Here is a 24,602-nt window from a genome sequence, read left to right as displayed (position 1 = left end):
TGTGGTGACCTGATTCTTACTTCCTGTCACTGGACTTACAAAAGAATGTGGGTCCCTCCCACTATTGCATGGCATGTAGGGATATCTGTTGGAGTATCTGGCCTGTGTCCGATTTGCTGTCTCCATCATAACTAACACTAACTCTATACCTCCTAGTTTACTGGCCTCACCCTCGCATGCCAGACTTGACTCCCTTACCTATTGTTTTTTTGTTGATATATAGATTACATTGAGCATATATGTATATGTATATATCATGGCTAACATATGTACATACATATATCGATTGTCCTAATATTATCAATATGGCCTCGTTAGCCACCTTCTATTATTTTAGATTCACAAAGGCTTTTTTTTTACTGTTTCTTTTCACTTTTCAAAAACAACTTACTAAAACAAACAATGACCTCACTCCTTACCTTTCTATAAAAAAAACAGATGAAAAAAATGAAAACATAAGTGCAGGGAACGTCTGATTGTGCTTGACGTGAATAGAGGAGTGATATTTGCTATATCATAAGGCAACATGTTTCAGTTCAACACACCCAACACAGACTCTGGCTCTGGTTTCAAAGTAAAAACGACTAATACATGACTCAGAATCGCACTGGGGTGATTGTTAGTGTATTTTAAACACAAATGAACTGTGGGTGTTCTCTATAGAGCGCCACCAGACATTCCATCATTCATTCATTCAGTCACTCATTCAGACACACATAAAGGAACCAGGCCGGAGGTAGCCCCGAGATTAAAAGCAGAAATGTCACCTACTTCTCTATTCATGCTTGAAAGAAAGGACGCTTTCTCCTCTTATATTTTCGACTTCTTTAAAACCCTCCCATTTTCCGTTGAGTCCATTTGTGGTTGTCACATCGGTCTCCTAACGTCCCCTAGTGTCTCATCCTGCTCCCGTTCTGCATGCCCCTGTTGGCTTGCATCTCTGACACCAGCACCCTCCGCGCCCATGACCCTGCCTAGCTCAGCGCGCGCCTTTGTCTGCACGCGTGTCTCCATGGGTTCTTTCTTTTCGTTCTTTTTTTTGCACCCCTGTCCTAACCCCCCCCCCCCCCCCCCTAACACCCACCCCCGTTCTCCTCCTCAGACTCCTCTGAGCTTCCTGTCCCCCGCCATCACCACTTCCTGTCCAGTGTTTTCTTTGGGTTTTCCGGTTGGTCGTCTGTCTGTCTGTCTGTCTGTCTGTCTGCTTCGTGTTCATCCGGCGGCGTCCCCCCACACGCCCATCCCACCCATCGGGCCATCTAGTCGTGGACACGCATGGCCTGGGTTTCACCTTAGCTTGGATGGACTCATTTGGTTTCTTCTTAACCAAAACAAACCCTTTGTCACGTAACAAATAACACGCTGAATCTGGATCTGGTTTGAGCAAATCAAATTGCAGAGGACTTTTAAAGAATCCTCCGATTTTTATCCCGATTAGGCTATTTACTAAAACAAACATGTCACTAATACTACTGTTTGAATCAAACCTTTGTTATAACTGTACTAACAACCATTTTTGTGTCTGACTCTCCCTAACTTACTAAAGTACTAACCGATTTCGTTCACCCTCCAACCCAACCCCCCTTAACTCAACTGTACCTAGCACACAACAACCCCCCCCCCCCCCCAGCCCCGAACGTCTCCCATCCTTCTAACATTTGGGGAAGGTGTCAAATGAGCCCCCCCCCCACCCCACCCCCGCAGACCCCCTTCCAAAACCAAGGGTCTTCGCCTAACCAAAGGACACCGCTTGGATTAACCCCGTGAGCTTAAGGCCATAACTTTGTGGCCGAAGACTTCAGAAGCTGGATCTCACTCCCATGTAGATGAGTCCAGTCGCTCATAATGGTCCAGCTGCCAGACACCTGTCAAAGGATTCCTATTCGCTGAACAGACAACCCCTCCCTCTGCTCGGCCTCCAACTGACCAATAAGGGACAAGGGTTGTGGTGTTTATCCAATAGTGACTCCTCATCTGCAAATCCTTTCACTGCTAATGTAATGCATTCCATGTGTTAATGCTGACAACTAACTTTTCCTGATAAAAGTAAATGTACTGCTCTATGTGTGTCTTGTATCCCTTCTAGCATGAAACACTTCAGATGGTAAGTACTGTGTCATAGTATGAATTTATCTGATTGAAGAGCCTTTTTAAGAACATAGAGAGTTGTGTTGGATCCACAGGTGATGTGCAGACAAGGTAAGACTGTTCTGTTCTGTCTACTGAGCTCCGTATGGATTCAAAACAATACATTTGACAGGTCAACACGTCATATTTTGACAATGTCTGGATGTAAGATCAGCTGTGCTCACAAAAGGTCATGTCATTTTTATTTATTTATTTTTATGGTGGAAGAACAGGTATTCCATCAACGTTCTCCTAGGCTGGTATTTCAACGCTTTGCAAAGGGTTTCACGCAGAACTTAAAGGTTGAGCCTTCAGAGAGTACCGTCCAGACCATACAAGATGAAACATTCTAGCATACACTTTGGCCAAGAGAGACTCATGCAGTAGCCATTGATTCATTGTGGAGTGAGCGTCCACCTCCAGGAACAGGAGATTTCTACACTCACTATTATTCATGTAGCTTCACGAGTCAGTCTAGAATAGGGTTGGGTGATTTGACTCCTCAACTGTACATTTGAAAGTGTGTGTGAATAGTCTCTGCTATGGGCAGCAGTCTGTCACTTAAGCATTTTTGCAGACGTTAGAGCTCAATCTGTCTATTGGGAAAAAAAAAACAATTCCAGTGGATATCCAGCCTTCATCCATCCGCTGTACCAGTCCTAAGTCTCCTTTTACTGCACAACAAATAGCACAGCGGTAACAGCCTAGGTCTAAAATGCATGATTGGCCTGTCCTACTGTACATGAATAACAATGAGTGGTCTCAGCCCACTAGCGCATCTTGACAGTGGAGCAAAAAAAAACGACAGCTCGGCGAGAATCTCAGTCGACTTAAGGGTCTCCGACTGACCGGCCAGACTCCTGATGACATGATGAGAGGGTATCCTCATCAGGCCAGCGGGCAGCGAGTCCCGGAGCCCAGCATGGTCAGTGAGCCAGTGACACGCTCGGTCAAGCACGCCACAGCCCCTCGCTGTTCCAGAAACACAGCGGACGCACTCTTACCCAGTCTGGCTTATGGTTAGGGCAAGTGAAGTGTAAATGCTGTATCTTGAGGTGTAATGGATTAACGTTAGCTGGTTGGGTAGTCACACTAAAGAACCCGCAGACCTAGAATATGTTGGGTTCGCTGACCTATTTAATCAAGATGAAAATATATTTTTCATATGGCTGCAAAAAAAGGAGTTTGGCAACTCTTTTTCTCATTCAACTTGTTCAATGCAATTTTGAATGGCACATTTTGAACTTGGGGTGAAGGGCTTCACATAGCGCTAATTGCCAGGCAGTTCTTTGTTTCAAGAACAATAGCGGGGCTACTGCGTGCGTTTCAGGACGCCGCCCCAGTCAGTGTGATCAAACGCGCTCCGCGTGGAGCGGAGACGCGAGCGCGACGGAAGCGACGCGGGTCTCCTTTGTTTGCCTGTCGCCCGCCTCTCACCTCTCATACCTCGATAAATCCCCTTCCTTTGATTGACGGAGCCGGGACACCAATCATGTGTTGCGTATTCCGTTGTCGCATCAAGAGCAATGTTCTTGCTGCTGGAACACAGTGGGTTTGGCACCAGAGAGAGCGGCTTGTCAAGACTCTTTTAAGTGTAAATAAAGAGGAGTCTGAAACGCCTATGGGTCCAATACATCAACGTGAAATAATTATAGTTATGGATGACAAGGTGATCCATATCCCACTGTATTTATGACTTCAGTCAAGTCTATTGACAACAAGATGGAAACTTTAAGAAAATACCGGGCAAAATAGCAGTGTCATCCATAACAATAGTGCTAAATGTTTAATATTTAATTGTCGGGTTTTATATGTGCTCATAGCTGCCAGCGTCGGACGCGGACACTTTTACAAACCAAAAGTAGAGGGAAAAAATAATGCTTCGCAGCAGGTCGTCAATACCTGTCCTGCCCAGAGGAAGATTTTGTTGCTCAGTGTCATACCCTCTCTTGCCCAGGAGACAAAATTGTGCTTCTCATTTGAGGATCATTTAAGTCTCACTTTTGTCACAGTTGTTTCTCCTAAAACCCCTTAGGAGAAATAAAAAGAGAAAAAGAGGAGACATTGCAATGAGATACTGTAGAGAAGGAGGAGTTACATTTGAGATGTCCTTTTGAGAAGCTGGAGAAATGGGGAGATCTCTTGTTTGACTTTAATCTCTTTCACGACGTGACCTGTTTCTCCTAAAATCCCGTAGGAGAAATAAGACAGCAAAAGACGAGACATTACAATGAGACACTGTAGAGGAGGAGGAATCACATTTGATATATTAGTTTGAGAAGCAGGAGACATAAGGGATCTCTTGTGTTTGGGTTTAATCAATTCCATGACTCCATGTTTCTCCTAAGGAGTCCTTAGGAGAAATAAGACAACAAAACAGAGACACTGCAATGAGACACTGTTTAGTCTCTTTCATGACTCCTGTTTTCTTTTCCATTGGAAATAATTTGAAAAAAAGTGGAGTTATATAGGAGCCTTGGCTATGTTAGTACTCATGGTTGTACCATGTCAGTCTAGCTAACGGTTTAGTCAACTTCATTTGAATATTTCCCAGCATGCCGTTAGTGGTGTGTTTTCATAGGGGGAAATATTAATTTCTCAAGAACCGCTCATCCAAACAACTTGACACATGCCAATGCATTCCCTGGGATCCTGGGTAATCCGCCTGGAGTTCGTCTTCATACATGTGTGCTTTCTAATATTCAATCAATCAAAGCTTTATTTGTATAGCGCATTTCATACACAGAGGCAACACAATGCGCTTTACAGAGAACAAGGGGGGTGGACATAGGTTCCACCCCTACATATTCCAGAGGGAAGCAAAAAACCAGGGCTGAGTTTCCCAGAGGCATCGTAGCGCTACGTTCATCGCTACGATGCCTCTGGGAAACTCAGCCCAGTATCACCCAGGGGCCAGAAAAGTGAGCTGTAAAAATGATTCCCTGACCCCTCTCAACGAGACGATGGAGCAAGCTCCTGGAGTATGTTTGTCTAACGACTAAGAAAATTTGTAGAGCAATATTAAAATTGAGTCAAGATTGTGTAACTCGTTTGCAGAACAGACTGAGATGAATATGAGATGTAACAAACAGGTCTAATATGAGATGTAACAAACAGGTCTGGAATGAGAATTAAGTGAGTTTCTGTAGAGAGCTTTGATTGATCAGCCTGAGTAAAGTATGAGATACATGAGCTGAGTGTTATTTAAGACTTTGTTGAGATCTCTTTTGTAGATCAAGCAGGAGGGAGACACAGGAGACATAAGGAAGAGTCTCATTTTAATATCACACTGATCTCATTGCTGTCAAGGAGAACCAGTGGTGAAATAGAAGAGAACTGATCCAGATTGTTCTGTTCCAGATTATTCTTTCCTGTGGGTGGACAGCTGTGAGGCGTGTAGGCTTTGTATTGCAGACAAGCTCTATGATCAAACTTGTATGAAGGATGAAGGATGGTTAAGTGGTCATTAAGGCTGAAACACACTCAGTTCTGTCAGTTGTTGAATTGAAAGTTGATAACTGTCTCCAGCTGCACCAAAGTGTACAGGTGTGTACTAGCATACTGTATTTTAAGAATATTTATTTAAAAAGAAAAACAGGTACAGGCTAGCATCCCCTACCAAACTCACTTAAACACTCCACAGTCCATCCAAAATAAATATGAGGACAGTCTGTCGAGGGTTAATTTGAGTTGAATGAAGCAGCTGAAAATGCTCTAAATCAATCAACAACATAATGGCTTGTTGTAAATAAGGCCTTACGTCCAAAATTCCAGACTGTCCCTTTAACACAGAGAACAACACTGAGACACGGCAGTGAAACCATATTTAACTTCCCACAATCACAACCAACAGTATCTGAGGTTGATGCTTTAAAAAGTAAATTAACTTGCAAGTCACAAGGGTTTTAATCACACATTGACAAATTGATTGTAATTGTGCAGCAATTACAAATGCTGTATAAAAGATGATGTTTAAGTGTGCTAGTGACCTTTGGATTAGCCTTCCGTTGGCTATGATCTGGACACAATCCCTCAACATTGACTTTAGTTGGGGAAAGAGCTATTAGACGAGTCAATACTGTGGAATCTGTACTAGAAAGCCCATCTATCTAGTGATCAGTCCATACTGTAGGCTTGATCCCTGTGTAATCACAGTGTTGCTACTGTACATACAGTAGCAGACCTGGGTGAAATAGTATTTGAGAACCTTGTGAATATATTGCAGTCTCGTGAGACCATCTCGAACTAGCGAGCTCACTTTCGGTTTCTCTCCGCAAATGGCATTCCCCCTATCTGGGATGATTACAGTAGGCGGGAGTACTTGCCTTGACAGATTAACTCCTTCAGCCAATCAGTGTAACAAAATGTTTGTCAAATCCAGTCAGAAGAACGGCAAACACATATTTTCCTCCGAGAGACTCTGCTAGTGCTTACTCTTGTTCTTATTTAATTGTTATTGTATCTATTTCCGCAGTTAGTGCACCGATGGCTGTGTTTATTCTACTAACGTTAACATTACTGCTCGTTTCTTCGGGAGACTGTTTTGCCCAGCGGCCTGTGTTTACTTTTCATGCGTGGACAAGGGGAACCAATCATTGCATTTGTATATTTTAATATTTTATTATGTGTAATACATTTATGTCAACTTTTATGTAAACATTTGAGGCTGTTACTACGGCTCTGCCTCAGGGACAGCGGAGCACCAGGGACTTTCAATATGTAACCTCAGATGTCATCATCGCCCCCTCAGGATCCTCTGACCGCTGTATGATGATGCAAGCAAAGGCAACACGATGCTCACCTGCCATTATGCGGTGTGACTGAATCAAATCAAATCAAACTTTATTTCATACACAAAAACAACACAATGCACAATGTGCTTTACAAAAAAAAAGGGTAGGTGGCGTCGTACTGTACATACGGATCCTACCCCTAATTTTCCTGAGGGAAGCAAAAAATATAATGTTCAATTATAGCCAATTTGAGCCAATAAGAGAAATGTAAATGCCAGCATAGCATATAGACAACATCATGCTATACACTGAGCATTATAGCAGCAAGTAGGCTATCTATGCTACTCTGCTCAATGCAGCCGGCTTGTGAATCGTGCTCCGCAACAGTGGTACCAAGATATTTTAGATCTGTATATGTAGCGGACAGTACCTGTCTATGCTACTGTACTCTATAGAGGCCTGTATGTGTACCTGTCTATGCTACTGTACTCTACAGTATATAGGCCTGTATGTGTACCTGTCTATGCTACTGTACTCTATACAGGCCTGTATGTGTACCTCTCTATGCTACTGTACTCTATAGAGGCCTGTATGTGTACCTGTCTATGCTACTGTACTCTACAGTATATAGGCCTGTATGTGTACCTGTCTATGCTACTGTACTCTATACAGGCCTGTATGTGTACCTCTCTATGCTACTGTACTCTATACAGGCCTGTATGTGTACCTCTCTATGCTACTGTACTCTATACAGGCCTGTATGTGTACCTGTCTATGCTACTGTACTCTATACAGGCCTGTATGTGTACCTGTCTATGCTACTGTACTCTATACAGGCCTGTATGTGTACCTCTCTATGCTACTGTACTCTATACAGGCCTGTATGTGTACCTGTCTATGCTACTGTACTCTATACAGGCCTGTATGTGTACCTGTCTATGCTACTGTACTCTATACAGGCCTGTATGTGTACCTGTCTATGCTACTCTCCTCTATGCTGCTGGCTTGTGAAACCTGCAAACCTGCTCAACAGCAGCGGGATCAAAGACTTGCTCCCCAGAATACCGTATTATCCCCAGAATATATTATCACCAGAATACCGTATTATCACCAGAATATCATATTATCCCCAGGTTATTCGGAGACCCTGTCTGGAATGGGTGCTCAAGAGTCTTTTGAGACACATTGAGGCCTAATTGTCCACAAGGCGTCTTTTTCCAAGCTCTCCAGAGAACGTTATTATTTTGGGGGGCCAGGCACTTCAGAAAGGTACAATGCCTGTCAATGTTCCTTTCAACGACGTTCCCACCAAACTCCTCCAGGGCCCATATTAGAGCATGTTTTGTTGAGCTCATTTGAAGAAAAGAACGAAAGAAAGAAGCATTATCTTCTGCAACGGACGCTAAGATACTAGTTCTGAGACCCGTTGGAGCACACGATCACTAATTGGCCAATTAGTCCGCTCTAATTACCTAATTAAAAAATTGGATTCTCGGCATTGCCGTGATCGCTGAGCCTTAGGACTGCTAAACCTGGCTGCATGTAAACTGGATAAATGTTTAAGCCTGATGCGACCGCCAATATATGCATGGCACGTCATGTCCATGTGTGTTTGTGTAATAGCTGTCCTCTATAGAATCTACTGTATAGTGTGTGTGTGTGTGTGTGTGTGTGTCTATTTCTATCATTATTGTTGTATATTAATGTATTATTGTTGATGTAAATGATAACATGTTTATTTTCAGCCTCCCATTTCCCCCCTCCTCAGGCTGCTTTTGTATGTACGAATTTGTTCTGAATTGCTTGCCTGGGTAAATAAAGGTTAAATAAAAAAAATAAAATGTGTGTGTGCCCGTGCATGTGTGTGTGCCCACACAATGCGTGCCACCTGCTGGCTGCTGTGGGTAGTGCGTACTGCTATGACTAATTGGCCATTTAGTCGTCCCTAATTACGTAACTAAAAAATCTGGCCGCGTCACCCTCAGCTCGGGACCCTCGCCCGTTCCCGTGCCAAATATGAACGCTGCCAGGCCGGCGGTGTCCGAAGAAAATGACACCAGACAGAGATACAGAGGTTTGCTCATTCCTGTGTTAGATCGCTGCCGTTGTAATCAATGACGTCATACTGCCTAGTGGCCACATGCGAGCGTACAGTAAGCAAAAGGAATCCCGCACAAATTGATCTGACATTTATTTGATCCACAAATAAAGGTCTATGCTTGTATCGGTCTGGGCGGTGTCTGAAGGCTCTAGCTTCACTTTTGAGTCAAAAGCAAGAAGAGTTTTGGTCAGACATGTCAATCACACACACACACACAAACTCACAAAGTGAATCCATGAGAGTGTGAATGAAGTGAAGCGAGGGGGAGACCAGAGATGGTGGAGGAGGGAGGGGGGGGGGGGCAGAGGCAGGTGGAGGGGTGCAACGAGGGACCGGGCCCCAAAACACTGCCGCTAATCCGTCATTTTCCCTCTTTCAGCTGGAATCCTCACAGGTGTCTGGCAGCTGGCCTGCGTTGGGCCATTAATGACCCGGTAATGATGCTAAACACCGGCCGCGGTGCCAGGCTGGAGCTGGCCTACCCTCCGCTATGCCTGCCCGTCCGACCCCAACCCACCCAGGCCGCCGGCCAAACCCCGTCATAAACTGAGCGGAGGTAACGTTGGGAAATAACGCGGACGGCGGTCGCCCTGTTCCACTCGTGTTAGAAAAGAGCAGGTGGAATCAGCCGTGGCGTGCGGGTTTGACACGAGCTACGGTATCTCTCTCTAGTTTGACACGAGCTACGGTATCTCTCTCTAGTTTGACACGAGCTACGGTATCTCTCTCTAGTTGCACCGCGGACGTCTCGGAGACCACGTGTAACTGGCCCGTCGCTGTTAGCGCGCCGTCACTCGGGACGGGGGTGTCAACCCCGCGGTTCTTCCTCGACCGCGGCTCCTCACGCCAACCCCCCCGCCCACCCCCCCCCTCCCCCCCTCCAGCCTCAACAGAGAAGTGGCCAGCAAATAAACCGAGACCCCCCTCCCCCCCCCCCCAAGACCACACACACGCGGGCACACACCTGCTCACGCCCAAACACACACACACATGCAGAGCCCACTTATCACTGCCTACTGTCATCTTTCCTCCGAGCCAAGCCTCTCTTAATCTTAATCTCACCGAAGTAGTGACAGCAGACATAAAAATGGGTTGCCCTGTTGAGAGGGAAGTACGGAAAAATACAACAACAAAATTCTATTACAAATCTCAAGGGAAAAGTTGAGTGCTTATCTGGGGGCCGCCCTTCGGAGTACAGTTGTCTGGGTTCCTTTCAGGTCGCCTCGAGTAAGGGCTGCCATGGTTACGGCACTGTGTTGGTTTCAAATGCGCGGCCCTTAGTAAAATAGGACACTTTTGTTTTCGAAATGTGTCAAGGAGCTCTCGAAACACGAGTTGGTATTCAATGTGGACTCCATTGATGGTGGCAAACTTACAGTATAGGGACCACAAAGCCGTCAAAAGCACACTAAGTCTCTTTGTGAGATTTTGACTGCATTCCATTATAAGTAGAAGACACAGAGCCATCTAAAATAATGAGATGTCCTCACTCAGCCTCAATTCAGAGTCAACTTTACTTTCATCGCTACTGAAAGAAATGAGAAAAAAACCTGCTTTTCAGGCATTCTATGGAACTGTTTCTATAGTGTGTGTGGTACAGTTTCTATTCGTAATAGCAGATGTTAAATTAACAATTGGAGTGCATTTTAGCTAACCCATCCAGACACATTAGTGTAATTACCACACACACTGCACACTGACTACAAATCACGACACTTAGCAGAACAATACTGCATTTCCACAAAGCTCACTACAAACAATCATAATGGTACTCAGTGACTGCCTAACCATCATTATTAGACGCTTTGATGGTCAACATTTTAGTTTCATTTTAGCTACATGAACGATTTGGATCCTTTTAGGCAGGGCATTCAATTACAAACCCCTCATCAAAGTCAATTCAAGGAACATTTTATTGCTCGTTTTGTGATGTGTTAGAACTTCAATCGGGCATATTTCATGTTTAATTCCCTCCCCACCCTGGGATGCCTGAGGCAGAGTGTGGTGTTACATGTTAAACAGCCCCCTCATCTCGGCAAGGCTGGTGTTACATCTTAAAGGCGCCCTATCTCATCTCAGTTCTCATCTCAGTTCAGGTATAATGAAATTAAGGTTAGCGTACAATGACCTTTTGCTCAGGATCGAGTCTGGCATGCTAGCAATACTAATAGGCATTCTCTCTAGGCATTCTGGACACAGAGGGGGTGTGCCTATACAGACGCCTGACGCCTTGACAAAAGCCGACAGCCTTCCTCAAAATGCCTCAGGGAGGCTTTAAAAGATTTTTAAAAAAGATTTTCAAGAAAATCTTGAAAGAAAACAAGGCGCGTTTTCTCTCTGTTCTCCGTCGCCACCCTCGTCTCACTCCGTCGTCTCCCGGCGGCGTGTTTGATTCCGCCTGGCGGTGATTTAAGACGCCGCCCTTGATTGAGGTTATGTTCATTACGTTCATCTGGGAAAGTGTAGAGAATAGATGAGCGTTGAGATCAGACATTTGTTCCCAGAGGGCCGGTTGCCCAAAACGTTGGACTGGTGTAGTAGTGGGCACTGTAATTTTGAAATGAACGAAATGACCTATGTATATACTAATAAGCTATATTACAATCTGTGTGTAAGGAATCGACGTGTAAAACCTGTCTAAACCCTGCTGTTAGAGAATGAAACCAGTGCCGCCCCAGTGGCCGACCCTAGCAACTGCACTCCGGAGTAGCTTCCCCCGCCGAGTCTAAAACATCGAACTGAAAGCGACTACACACCCCCACAAAAAAAAAAAACAACAACAAAAAAAACCGCTGAGCATAAAGGTCATATCCTGACCTACTACCAGTGTTTAATCCAACCTCTTCCTTTCCTCTCCTCCGCTCTCCTTCCCTTCTTCCCCCTCTCTCTCTCTCTCTCTCTCTCTGTCTCTGTGTCTCGGCCTGTCTCTGTTGGGCCACGCCTGCGACAGGTGACCATATCGGTGGACGGCATCCTGACCACCACGGGTTACACCCAGGAGGACTACACCATGCTGGGCTCCGACGACTTCTTCTACATCGGGGGGAGCCCCAACACGGCCGACCTGCCGGGGTCCCCCGTCAGCAACAACTTCATGGGCTGCCTGAAAGACGTGAGTGGGGCTTCTGAATAAGACACACACACACACACACACACTGTGTGTGAGGTGTGTTCAGTCCTGGGTTCTGCTCCCTCCTGCCTCGTCAGCTGGGTTAAAGGCGCTACTGTGCTGTACACACACTCCACAGCAGGGGGGTACACACACACACACACACACACACACACACACACACACACACACACACACACACACACACACACACACACATACACTCATTCACAGTTAAAAAGTCACCCACTCTCTCTCTCTCTCTCTCTCTCTCTCTCACACACACACACAGACACACACACACACACACTCATTCACAGTTAAAAAGTCACCCACTCTCTCTATCTCTCTCTCTCTCTTTCTCTCACACACAAACACACGCACACACACACACACACACACGCACACACACACACACACTCACAAACCCAGTCCCCTAACCCAGTGCGGATGAAGCATATACCCACCCTGTGCCTCGTTTACAGTGAATGCAGTTCGGGTGAGAACTCGCTCCGCGCTCTCTCTCCCGGGATCTCGAGGGGGTTTGCTAATTCGCTCATCACTCTCTGAAGAAGTAAACATATAAATTAACGAGTAGCAGGGGGGAAAAACTCGACAATATTTACTATGATATTGCGTTTCTTTCGAGCAGTCTCCAAGCCACAATTAAGCACGCTGACAAGGACGCCAGTCCAATTAAAATACGATACCCTTATTTGGGCGATGGCTTTTTTTTTAAGCGGAGACACACATCGCGTTTCCCCCCTTAAAGGTTGGTGGATTGAATGGGTAATTAGTTTTTTCATCCGTTTTAATGAGTCCTACAATAATCGCTCCATCTCTAACTCAATCGTCGACCCCCCCCCCCCTAACATTTCCATTATTTGTGTTGCTGTCAGAAGAGAGGCCCCAGCTGATCGGCTTCCCCGGGCAATTCTGCCATCAGCACCAACAGAGAGAGAGGGAGAGAGATGAACAGAGAGAGAGAGAGAGGGAGAGAGGAAGAGAGAGAGAGGGAGAGAGAGAGAGGAAGCGAGAGAGAGAGGGAGAGAGAGGAAAGAGAGAGAGAAAGAGAGGGACAGAGAAAAGGAGAGGGGGAGAGAGAGAGGTAGAGAGAGAAAAGGAGAGGGAGAGAGAGGGAGGGAGAGAGATGAGAGCGACGAGAGACGCGTCAATTTCCCTCGGCGGAGGACGACGTTCAAAGCAGATGTTGCGACGGGATGAGTGGCAGAGGGGGACCGCTAACGATCGAGCGCCGCGCGGGAAGAGAAGGAAGAGTTCCAAAACAAGTCAAGGGGACGACGGCGACGGGCGATTCGCGGAGGCGCAGCGGGGAACGGGGACGTCCGTGGGGAGGGAAGAGCGGGCGCTCGGGGGAAGTTTGTACAGATGGACGAGCAGGAGAACCAGAGGAGGAGCACAGGGGATTCGTAAAGGTGTGACAGGGACATCTGTGTGTGCGTGTGACAGTGACGTGAGCGTGAGCGTGAAAGAGGGGAAGAGGAGGGTGGGAGGGGAGGTGATGAAGATTGGTCGGACAGGGAGGAGGGGGGAGGAGGAGGAGGAGGGGGGATGAGGAGGGAGGAGGAGGAGGGGGGGAGGAGGAGGGGGTGGAGGATGAGAGAGAGAGTGAACTCGGTTCAACTCTGGGAAGGATAGCGAGGCCGAGAGTAAAAGAAAGGGGCTGTTGGCGTGGGCGTTTGTGTGGGTGTTTGCATGTGTGTGCTTGTGTGTGTGTGTGTGTGTGTGTGTGTGTGTGTGTGTGTGTGTTGCCCTCTGGTCAGGGCGGTGTAGCGAGGATGAGCAGCGTGGCCTTGCGGGCCGGGGGCCCGGGCTTTCATGCTGTCAGCATGGAGAAAGGCCTTTGATACAGACGGCCCCGGGGCCTCCAGGAGCCCCGAGATCCTCTGAACGAGAAGAGACAGAGAGAGAGAGGGAGAGAGGGAGAGAGAGAGAGAGAGAGAGACGGAGAGAGGAGAAGGAGAGCGAGAGATAGAAAGAGTAGGAGAGAGAGGGAGAGAGAGACGGAGAGAGGAGAAGGAGAGCGAGAGATAGAAAGAGTAGGAGAGAGAGGGAGAGAAAGAGAGAGAGAGACGGAGAGAGGAGAAGGAGAGCGAGAGATAGAAAGAGTAGGAGAGAGAGGGAGAGGGCTTGATTTGAGTGTAACTTTCAAAGGAACCAGGGAAAAGTATTGCAAAAAAAGATATGAGAATGTGTGTGTCAGCGTGTGTGTGTGTGTGTGCATGCGTGTGTGTGTGTGTGTGCGTGTATGTGTGTGTGTCAGTGTGCGTGTGTGTGCGTGTGTGTGTGCGTGTGTGTGTGCGTGCGTGTGCGTGTGCGTGTGTGTGTGTGTGTGTGAGAGAATTAAATCTTTATGGGCAGACTCGGGTCCATAAAAGTACATGAGGAAGACACAAGACAATTAATTGCACTAATACACACAGGCTCTTCAGCCAGCGCTCCCGAAGCCTGGATGTGTATCGGGAACAGTTCATCACAGGGTTAGACAGAGCCACTATAGCGCTGTTATCTGACTCATGCAGGCGTTGCATGCATGTATACATCAAACTCCTTAAGAGTGCATGAAAGGTACTAGCCGGGCGTCGCCAGGCTGATCTCGCGAGCTCACATTCTATTTCACTCCACAGATCAGTCTGGACATCCACGTATTTACGTTTATCTAACACGGGGCGGGTTTAATAAGATGACCGAACAGAGGAGCGTCATAAGCTGCGTTTCTATGACACGTTTTCGCAAAATAAAAGCGTTATTTCTAAAGTTTCGACAAAGTACAATTACGACTTGCAGGTGTTTCCATTGAAAGGTGTTTTGCGCACGAGCCGTAATTCTCGTAGTCTAGTCTCGCGACGCCACACAATTCACGCAAAGCGCAACCAGGAAGTAAAGCATGGATGTATTAAGTAAACAAACCGTTGTAATATTTGAACTTTATTTTAGCTTTTCCCTCGACTCCGGCTCTTAAACAGCGCGCGTTTATTGTACCGTTGCTTTAGGGTCTTCCACTTGCTCCGGAGGCATATGTGTGTGTGTGTGTGTGTGTGTGTGTGTAGGTGTGTGTGCATGTGTGTGTGTGCGTGTGTATGTGTGTGTATGCATGTGTATATGTGTGTATGCATGTGTGTGTGCGCGTGTGTGAAATCTCGGCACTCCGACCCCTCCGATGTTGTTCTCACTTCTGCCCACCCGCCCGTCCGCCCGCCCCCCCCCTCCCCCTCCCCGGCCCCCCCCGCCCCCACACGACATCTGTCTTCCCTCAGCCTCCTCTCTTCTTCTCTCGTTGTGACCTTGCTACCCTCCTCGTTCACACCCTCGTCCTCCCTCCCTCTCTCTCTCTCCCTCTCCCTCTCTCACTCCCTCTCTCCCTCTCCCCTCTTCCTCTCTCTCTCCCTCTCTCTCTCTCTCCCGCTCTCCCTCTCTGTCTCTCTCTCTCTCTCTCTCTCCCTCTCTCTCTCTCCCTCTCTCTATCTCTCTCTCTCTCTCTCTCCCTCTCTCCATCTCTCTCTCCCTCTCTCTCTCCCTCTCTCTCCCCCTCTCCCTCTCTCTCTCTCTCTCTCTCTCCCTCTCTCTCTCTCTCTCTCCCTCTCTCTCTCCCTCTCTCTCTCTCTCTCTCTCTCTCTCTCTCCCTCTCCCTCTCCCTCTCTCTCTCTCTCTCTCTCCCTCTCCCTCTCCCTCTCCCTCTCCCTCTCCCTCTCCCTCTCCCTCTCCCTCTCTCTCTCTCTCTCTCTGGGCGTGTGTGTAATTAAGTCCATGCCAATGTTGTTGGAACGCCAGCTTTACCATCCTGACGGCCAAATTAAAAATTGATTTCTTCGACTGATTCCACAGTAGCAGAATACCCCCTCACCGACGCACACACACACGCACACATACACACACACACACACACACGCACACACGCACACACACACACACACACACACACACGCACACATACATTATCTTCCTCCGTCTCGCCTCCTCCACCTCTCTGTCTCTTCCTCCTTCTTTATTGTGTGTATTTCAGTCATATATATATTCAGGCGTACATATATGTCAATATAATTTTATTTATATAGCACTATTCATACAAATCTATGTAGCACATACTGCTTTACGTAAAAGGAGAAGGATAAAAACATAAATCATATAAACACAGTGAGAGCAGATTTAACACACACATACATGTGTATATATATATATATACAGTATTTATGTATATATGTGTGTGTATATACCTGTAGATGGCTTAAATACACACACACACTCACGCACGCACGCACATACACACACACACACCCACACGCGCGCTGACACACACACACACACACAGCCTGGGGCATCAGCAAAAAAGTGATTATGTCCCTGCCTGCTGGACTGTGGCCGATTCAGCTTGGCGGGTTTCTCAATGTCAAAACAAATCAATCCAGCCCCCCCTGAAGGAGAGGAGCCCCGGCCCATGAAAGAGAAGCCCCCGGAACACGGAGCAGCATATACCCCTACACATGTCACCCCTCCGGCCATGCCGACGACCGCGCGGACCGCCGTTTTTTTTTTTTGGGGGGGGGGGGTGAGCCGTGAAATCCCACCGGATCGTATCGCCGAATCTTTCCTGTGATTCCAGTCGTCGCGCTTGAGGCTCGTTCAGACCCGTACGCTCTTTCGTCCGCTTTACGCGTGAGGGGGGGTCGAGCGTCGCGCGGCCGCGCCGCCGGGGGAATGCACGCGGCCCTTTCGTCCGGGCTCCGCGCCGTGACCTCTCGACCCCCGGGTGAGAAGCGTCACCGAGAGAGGCGCGCGCCCTCCTTTTGCCGCGTTGCAGACGAGTCAAACGCCTCCGTCTGAGGGGGCGTGGCTGAATTCGGGGCGTTTTAATTAACGCTCCAGCGCCGTCTGGGTTTTTTTGCTCTCACGAGGCCGGTAATTAGCCTGACCCCCTCCAGGCTGTTTAAGGGGAGTGGGGGAGATGGTCCTCCTCTCTCCTCCCTCCCCTCCTTCTTCACCTCCCCCCTCGTCCTCCGCCCCTCTCTGCTCGTCCCTCTGCGTCTGGCCGTTGGTTTCTCCTCCGCGCCTCCTCCTCTCCGCGCCTCCTCCCACACACAACCCCCTCCTCTCTCTCCCCAAAGCTGGAAATACACCAGCCCTCCTGACTGCTCCTGACAAAAGTGCCCCTCCGAAAAGCACAAAGGAAGAACAAGCCTGAAAGGGTGAATACACCGTGGGCGCCTTTCAAAAGAGGAGAGGAGGAACCACAGTCAGGACGCGGGATCGTTCTTCCCCGCATTATATGTAGCGATGATGATGATGATGATGATGATGATGGCATGCCAATTCGAGCTCTGAAGCAAGATTTATTCTCTTCTGATCTGAAATCTGCATTGGTTTTACTGTGGAGTGAAATGCCCACTGATTGCAGCTGAAACATTTCTCATCTGTGAAATAAAATAAGGCTTATTGGAATTAAGAGGCACGGATTATTACCTCCCTATCGATGGCGTTCTAGATCATTTTGATCTGTTCATCTAAGTAGAAATAACGAGCAGAAGATTTGCAGAGGTTCGATCCAAAGGGTTTCTTTATTTCCAGACATACAGTTGCAACCGGTTTCTCTGGAGGGAGATGGGGGGGGGGGTTTCCGCCAAGAACGCCACAAATATCTTCAGCGCAACCTTATATTGAAAACTCGGACCGGATATTGATATACAGAGAGATGGCCGTTCCCTTCCCCCCCCTGGAGAGTGTTCCTCTTAGCTCAGAGGACGCCTAGAGCAGGATGTTCTCAGAGAAGAACCAACAGAACACTAGGAACTAGAACAGTTAGGAAAAGAGCAGAACAGCTAGTGCTAGCTCGTCTGTCGTCTCTGCGTAGCAGACTCGATATTCTCATTTACGAAGCGAGGCCGATGTGTAATGGAATCGCTGACAGCACATCGTGATCTAGCAGGTTTAGATAAAACACTATCTGTCTTGCTGACGTTTTCTGAAAACTAATCTAACGCGCTGAATGTAGATGACTGAATTATAAACCCCATGAGTGAAATCAATCGGCCAATCAGCGTTTTCTATCATTAATCCCCATGCCGTTTATTGAGCTTATGATTAGAACGTAAAATACGTCATTAAAACATTAATTTGTTGAATTCATTCATGGATGCGTTAGTTCATTCAAAGCCTATCTAACAGGAAGCACGCGGCCACACATCTCTCTAGACTAAAACCTGTGGCGCCGCGCACAGAATTGTCGCCGCGTCGTCAGAAGCCGGCTCCCGACAGCTCCTGGCAGCTCCAGACAGGAGCCGAAAACGGGAACCCCCGCCAAGCCGACGCCTACCTCCAGCTAGAACCCCCGCTGTTTGTGTCAGACTGTCGGCGCGGTTGTATTTCTAGCTCAGCACCCTTCCTGGACGCCTTCCTCTTCTCTGTATCCTGCTTTCTTTTTCACTTCTCGTTCAAGCACCAACCACCCACCCTCTCTCTCTCTCTCTGGCATCCACACAACGATACCATTTCCTCCTCTCTCTCTCTCTCTCTCTCTCCCTTCCTCTCTCTCCCTCCCTCTCTCTCTCCCTCCCTCTCTCGCTCTCTCTCGCTCTGCCTTACGCCTTCACCCTGCCGAGGCCCTGTCGGTTGCCAGGGGAGAGCTAGCGCGGCTAACTAGCATCGCTAATCCCCGCTAATGACGAGCGCTGCAGAGTAGCGGACGGTTAGCCCCGCCCGGAGAGAGGCTATGGTGGGGGGGTGGGGGGGGGTGTAATTGATCACGAAAAAAGTAACAGTTCTGACCAATAGACATGTTTCCCTGCTGGGAAATTGGAGTTGGGGGATGAGAGAGCACTTCCACTTTGGCAGAGGCGCTCGTATGAAATTGTAAAACTTTGAAGTGGGTTGGAAGAGTCCCAGAACTAATGTCAGATGGCAGTGTTTCTGAGTTGGGCTTGCTGTGTTGTGCAGATTGCGCTTGTGTGTGTGTGTGTGTGTGTGTGTGTGTGTGTGTGTTTGTGTCTTAAAAGCTGTGTTCATTCAGAGCCACTTGGCTGTTCTCTCTCTAAGAGAAGCTCTCACACCTTACAGCTGCCTCTCCTGATGACCACCTACACCATAGTCTATGGACCTGTCACACACACACACACACACACACACACACACACACACACACACACACACACACACACACACAAACAAACACAAGGACCAGAGAGGCAGCATCATAAACCTGGCTATCCAGACTTTTAGTACCTCATACATTATGAATTCACACACACACACACACACACACACACACACACACACTCACACACACGCACCTTCACACTCTCTCAAACATACACACACTCTCACACACACACACACACACACACACACACACACACACACACACCGTTATGCTCTCTCAAACACACACTCACTCACACACACAAGCACACACACACACACACTTTCATGCTCTCTCAAATACACACTCACTCAACAGCAGCATTGTGCTTCATCAAAGACTGTCGGGAACATTTGGCTGCAGGCCGGCTACAGTATATCCTCCCCCACTATCTCCCTCGGGTCACCGGAATAATCTATTTACTCTGCATACTGTATCTACTGAACCATGAGTCATAGTTTATCACCAACAAACAACGAATGGAAAGCAGTACTGTACACAGAGGGGTGATACAGTATACTGAAGGCAATATACTAAGACATGCTGTATGCTGACATAAATGTGCTGTACAAAGACACCGTACAGTGTGCTGAGACTGCATTTATTATACAGTGTCCTCGACTGTATATATATTTATTGCAAGGTGAAAAATGTTTCATTAGTATTAGTGATAGAGATGTAGTTTATGAGCTACTGTGAACTTTTACAGCAGTCTCAGTAACTTTGTACTCTCTCCCTCCCTTCTCTCTCCCTCTCTCCTCCCTCTCCCCTCCCTCCTCCCTTCTCTCTCTCTCCCTTCCCCCTACCTTCTCTCTCCCTCCCACCTCCCTCTCCTCTCCCTTCTCTCTTCCTCTCTCCTCTCTCCCTCCCTCTCCCCTCCCTTCCCTCTCTCCTCTCTCCCTCCCTCTCCCCTCCCTTCCCTCTCTCTCCCTCCTCCCTACCTCCTCTCCCCCACCCTCCTCCTCTCTCCTCTCCCTTCTCTCTCTTTCCCTTCTCTCTCTCTCCCTCCCCCCTACCTTCTCTCTCCCACCCTCCTCCTCTCTCCTCCCTTCTCTCTCCCTCCCTCTCTCCTCTCTCCCTCCCTCCTCCCTCTCCCCTCCCTTCTCTTTCTCCCCCCCTCCTCCCTCTCCTCTCCCTTCTCTCTCCCTACCTCCTCTCCCCCACCCTCCTCCTCTCTCCTCTCCCTTCTCTCTCTTTCCCTTCTCTCTCTCTCCCTCCCCCCTACCTTCTCTCTCCCACCCTCCTCCTCTCTCCTCTCCCTTCTCTCTCCCTCCCTCTCTCCTCTCTCCCTCCCTCCTCCCTCTCCCCTCCCTTCTCTTTCTCCCCCCCTCCTCCCTCTCCTCTCCCTTCTCTCTCCCTCCCTCCTCTCCCACCCTCCTCCTCTCTCCTCCCTTCTCTCTCCCTCCCTCTCTCCTCTCTCCCTCCCTCCTCCCTCTCCCCTCCCTTCTCTTTCTCCCCCCCTCCTCCCTCTCCTCTCCCTTCTCTCTCCCTCCCTCCTCTCTGCCACCTCCCTTCCCCCCTCCCACCCCCCCCACCTCCTCTCTCCCTCCCTCTTCCCTCTCCCCTCCATTCTCTCTCTCTCCCTCCCCCCTACCTCCTCTCTCCCTCCCTCCCCCTCTCCCCTCCATTCTCTCTCCCTCCCTCCTCTCTCCCACCTCGTAACACCCCTCCCCACCACCAGGTGGTGTACAAGAACAACGACTTCAAGCTGGAGCTCTCCCGGCTGGCCATCGAGCGCGACCCCAAGATCGCGCTCAACGGCGACCTGGTGTTCCGCTGCGAGGACGTGGCGGCGCTCGACCCCGTGACCTTCGAGACGCCCGAGTCGTACATCGCGCTGCCCAAGTGGAACACCAAGAAGACGGGCTCCATCTCGTTCGACTTCAAGACCACCGAGCCCAGCGGCCTCCTGCTGTTCAGCCACGGCCGACCGCAGGGTCCCAGGGAGCAGCCGGAGCTGCAGGCGCAGCAGCAGCAGCAGCAGCAGAGGCCCGGGCGCGAGCGCAAGACCGACTACTTCGCCATGGAGCTGCTGGATGGCTTCCTGTACCTGCTGATGGACATGGGGTCCGGGAGCATCAAGCTGAAGACCAGCAACAAGAAGGTGAACGATGGCGACTGGTGCCACGTGGACTTCCAGAGGGAGGGGAGGAAAGGTGAGAGACGCCGACGCACCGACGCGTTTCGGGTAGATTCTGGGCGTGTTGGTCGATGCGGGCTCTGTGTGTATCGGTTTGGGGCGTGTGTGTGTTTTGCGTGTCTTCTACATGCCTGTGTGTGTGTGTGTTTGTGTACAGTATGTGTCTTCCTGTGGAACTGTGTGTGTGTGTCCTACCTACCTGTGTGTATACAGTATTTGTCAGCCACCTGCCTATATACAGTATGTGTGTGTGCTTGTGTGTGTACACCAGAGAGCAGAGCTAAGGGCTAGCTATGAGCTGTGTGTGTGTGTGTGTGTTTGTGTGTGTGTGTATGTTGGTGTGTGTGTGTGTGTGTCTGTCACCTACCTATATACTGTACAATGTGCCTGCGAAACTGCATGTGATTGTGTGTGTGTGTGTGTGTGTACCTAGAGTACATATATATGCACATACCCGTTGTGTGTTGGAGGTAGATGTTGTAATATTCCTCAAACGTCATAGCTAACCCTCAGCTCTGCTCTCTGGTGTACAAACACACACACACACACACACACACACACGCATGGGTCATAGCTAGCCCTTAGCACTGCTCTCTGATGTACACACACACACACACACACACACACACACGCATGGGTCATAGCTAGCCCTTAGCACTGCTCTCTGATGTACACACACACACACACACACACACACACACACACGCATGGGTCATAGCTAGCCCTTAGCACTGCTCTCTGATGTACACACACACACACACACACACACACACACGCATGGGTCATAGCTAGCCCTTAGCACTGCTCTCTGATGTACACACACACACACACACACACACACACGCATGGGTCATAGCTAGCCCTTAGCACTGCTCTCTGATGTACACACACACACACACAAACACACACACACACACACACACACACACACACACACACATGGGTCATAGCTAGCCCTTAGCACTGCTCTGGTGTGAGTCTCTGATCACCATCCTGCCCTCTGCTGTAATTGCCTTTTAATAGACAATTAAGAGAGAGTCGTAAATCAAGGCGGCCTCAGTGAGAGGCCTTTTGTGTCCATGCCGCATTCTGCTTCCTTTGCTGCTACACACACACACACACACACACACACACCGGGTGTACACAAACACACTTAAACCAATTCATTGTCAACAGTTTTATTCAATTACAGAACATTCAGAAACACACACACACACACGTACACACGCTAACACATCCACCCCCCCCCCCCCCTTCTCCCCACCCCCCCCCCCCAGGCTCCATCTCGGTCAACAGCCGCAGCATCCCCTTCAACTCCAACGAGGGCAGCGAGATCCTCGACCTGGACGGGGACATGTACCTGGGCGGCCTGCCGGAGGCGCGCGGCGACCTGGTGCTGCCCCCCGAGGTGTGGACGGCGCCGCTCAACTACGGCTACGTGGGCTGCGTGCGCGACCTCTTCATCGACGGCAAGAGCCGTGACGTGCGGCGCCTGGCGGAGATCCAGAGCGCGCCGGGCGTGAGCAGCTTCTGCACGCGCGAGCCCCAGAAGCGGTGCAGCGGCGCCCCCTGCGCGAACGCCGGCCTCTGCAAGGAGGGATGGAACCGCTACATCTGCGACTGCACGGGGACCGGCTACCTGGGCGGCAACTGCGAAATCGGTGAGGGGAACCCAGGGGGGTCTCGGGAGAGAGGCGGCGTGTTCCTCTAAAGGGCTTTTCAGATAGGACGCGGCAGCGCTCTGAACCCCATTCATTTTCAATGGCTTCGTGCGGTACGGCGCCAAAGTTCAGTCAAGTTGAACTTTTGCGGCGGCGCGCTAAGACGCATACCCGCGGGACCAATAGAAAACAAGACTGCCAGGCGGGGAATTCAAAAAATGGCGGACGAGAGGTTAATCTTAGCTGTGTTCGGAATCGCTCCCTATTCACTATATAGTGCACTATATAGGGCGTCAGCCATTTTGTTTGTAGTGTCAGAATTCTCCACGGAATTTTCGTTCCCTATAGTCCACTAGGAAGGCCTACCTAGGATTCTATTTGGAACCTTTTTTGAGACGGTTCATCTGTCATTACAAACGGTTCTAAATAGTGCCCTTTTTTTGTAGAGTGTATACAGTGCAGATAATTCGCGAGCAGAAGCACACAAGGATAATAGTTGCGGTGAAGATAGACGGTCGTAACCACGCCGCGCCGCGGGCTCGGTCTAAACCGCCGCACAGCTGCCGCTCACTACCGGGAGACACGCTGGCGCTGCCGCCGGCTGCACTGGCTTCCCCGCGGCCCGGAGCCCGGTGGCGCTCGGGCACGCGCTGGCCCGGTCGAGGCTGGCTCGCTCGCTCGCCGGGAGCCTGACGGAGCGGTGGCGCCTGGCGGAGCCATCTGGGCCGCTCGCGCACTGTCCCAGGTTGTGTCGTCCGCTCTGGGCGGGGCGGCGCCTCGACGACGAGGCAGAGCTCGTGGGCCGCGACCGCCGACGCCGTCTGTGATGTCACCTCGCCAAGGGGGGAAGCAGAGCCATGCTTTGCACGCAGCGGAGGACAGAATGGAGGGACTTGGGGAGTGTGTTCTGTTCAAGCTACGATAATGATGGGTTAGGGAGAGATCTAGAGAGAAGGTGATTGAAGAGGAGGAATTTGTTTTCCTTTTTAAATTTTTCCTTTAAAACGTTTTCAGCAACAGTTTGATTACGGGAAGCCTGGATGCCAGAGAATCAGCTGGTGGTGTTGTGGTGCTCCACTGCCATCTAGTGTGGCTGTACGGTACTGCGGGGACATGAAGGAAAATGACATCACATACTCATTGTATTTCATAAACACGCACGCCTCGACAAAGTCAATGCTATATAATGAAACAAAAAATTAACTCAACAAATGGATCTCACAGATGTGGGGAAATGTTCCTTCCTACAGTCGACTGGTTTATTGATTCCTCTCTGCTCTCTGTAACCTACTGGCTGTCATCGTTGGGTTAATGCATATTCAACGATCGAAGAGCCTCTCTGCTTGACGTAACACACACGCACGCGCACACACACACACACACACACACACAGAGCAAAACAGAGAGAGAGAGAGAGAGAGAGAGGAGGGAAGATATAGTTTTGTATGCTTCACAACCACAAATATTAATATTAATTAAAATCATCATCATCAACGTTTATTTTGCTAGGCAAGTTAATTAAGAGCAACTCTTATTTACAATAACGGCCTAGGTGGGGGCAAAAGCCCCCTAGGGGATGGG

At 49.2% G+C, this 24,602-nt stretch overlaps 1 protein-coding gene across 1 annotated transcript in view; it reads left to right on the top strand.

Annotated features, from left to right (window-relative positions):
* The window catches only part of nrxn2b (neurexin 2b), a gene marked incomplete at its 3' end in the record, with an annotated part of 537,657 nt that overhangs the window by 218,230 nt on the left and 294,825 nt on the right, over positions 1-24,602 (top strand). Inside the window, exons 7-9 of the mRNA XM_084452184.1 lie at positions 11,912-12,073; positions 20,902-21,376; positions 22,638-23,021. Coding sequence (XP_084308310.1) covers positions 11,912-12,073; positions 20,902-21,376; positions 22,638-23,021 — 1,021 coding nt within the window. The remainder of the gene's footprint in view (positions 1-11,911; positions 12,074-20,901; positions 21,377-22,637; positions 23,022-24,602) is intronic.

Source organism: Borostomias antarcticus (assembly GCF_949987555.1).
Source record: "Borostomias antarcticus genome assembly, chromosome: 17".
NCBI lineage: Eukaryota > Metazoa > Chordata > Actinopteri > Stomiiformes > Stomiidae > Borostomias > Borostomias antarcticus.
Note: the sequence above shows the minus strand (reverse complement) of the source record. Positions and strands in the feature narration are given on the sequence as shown.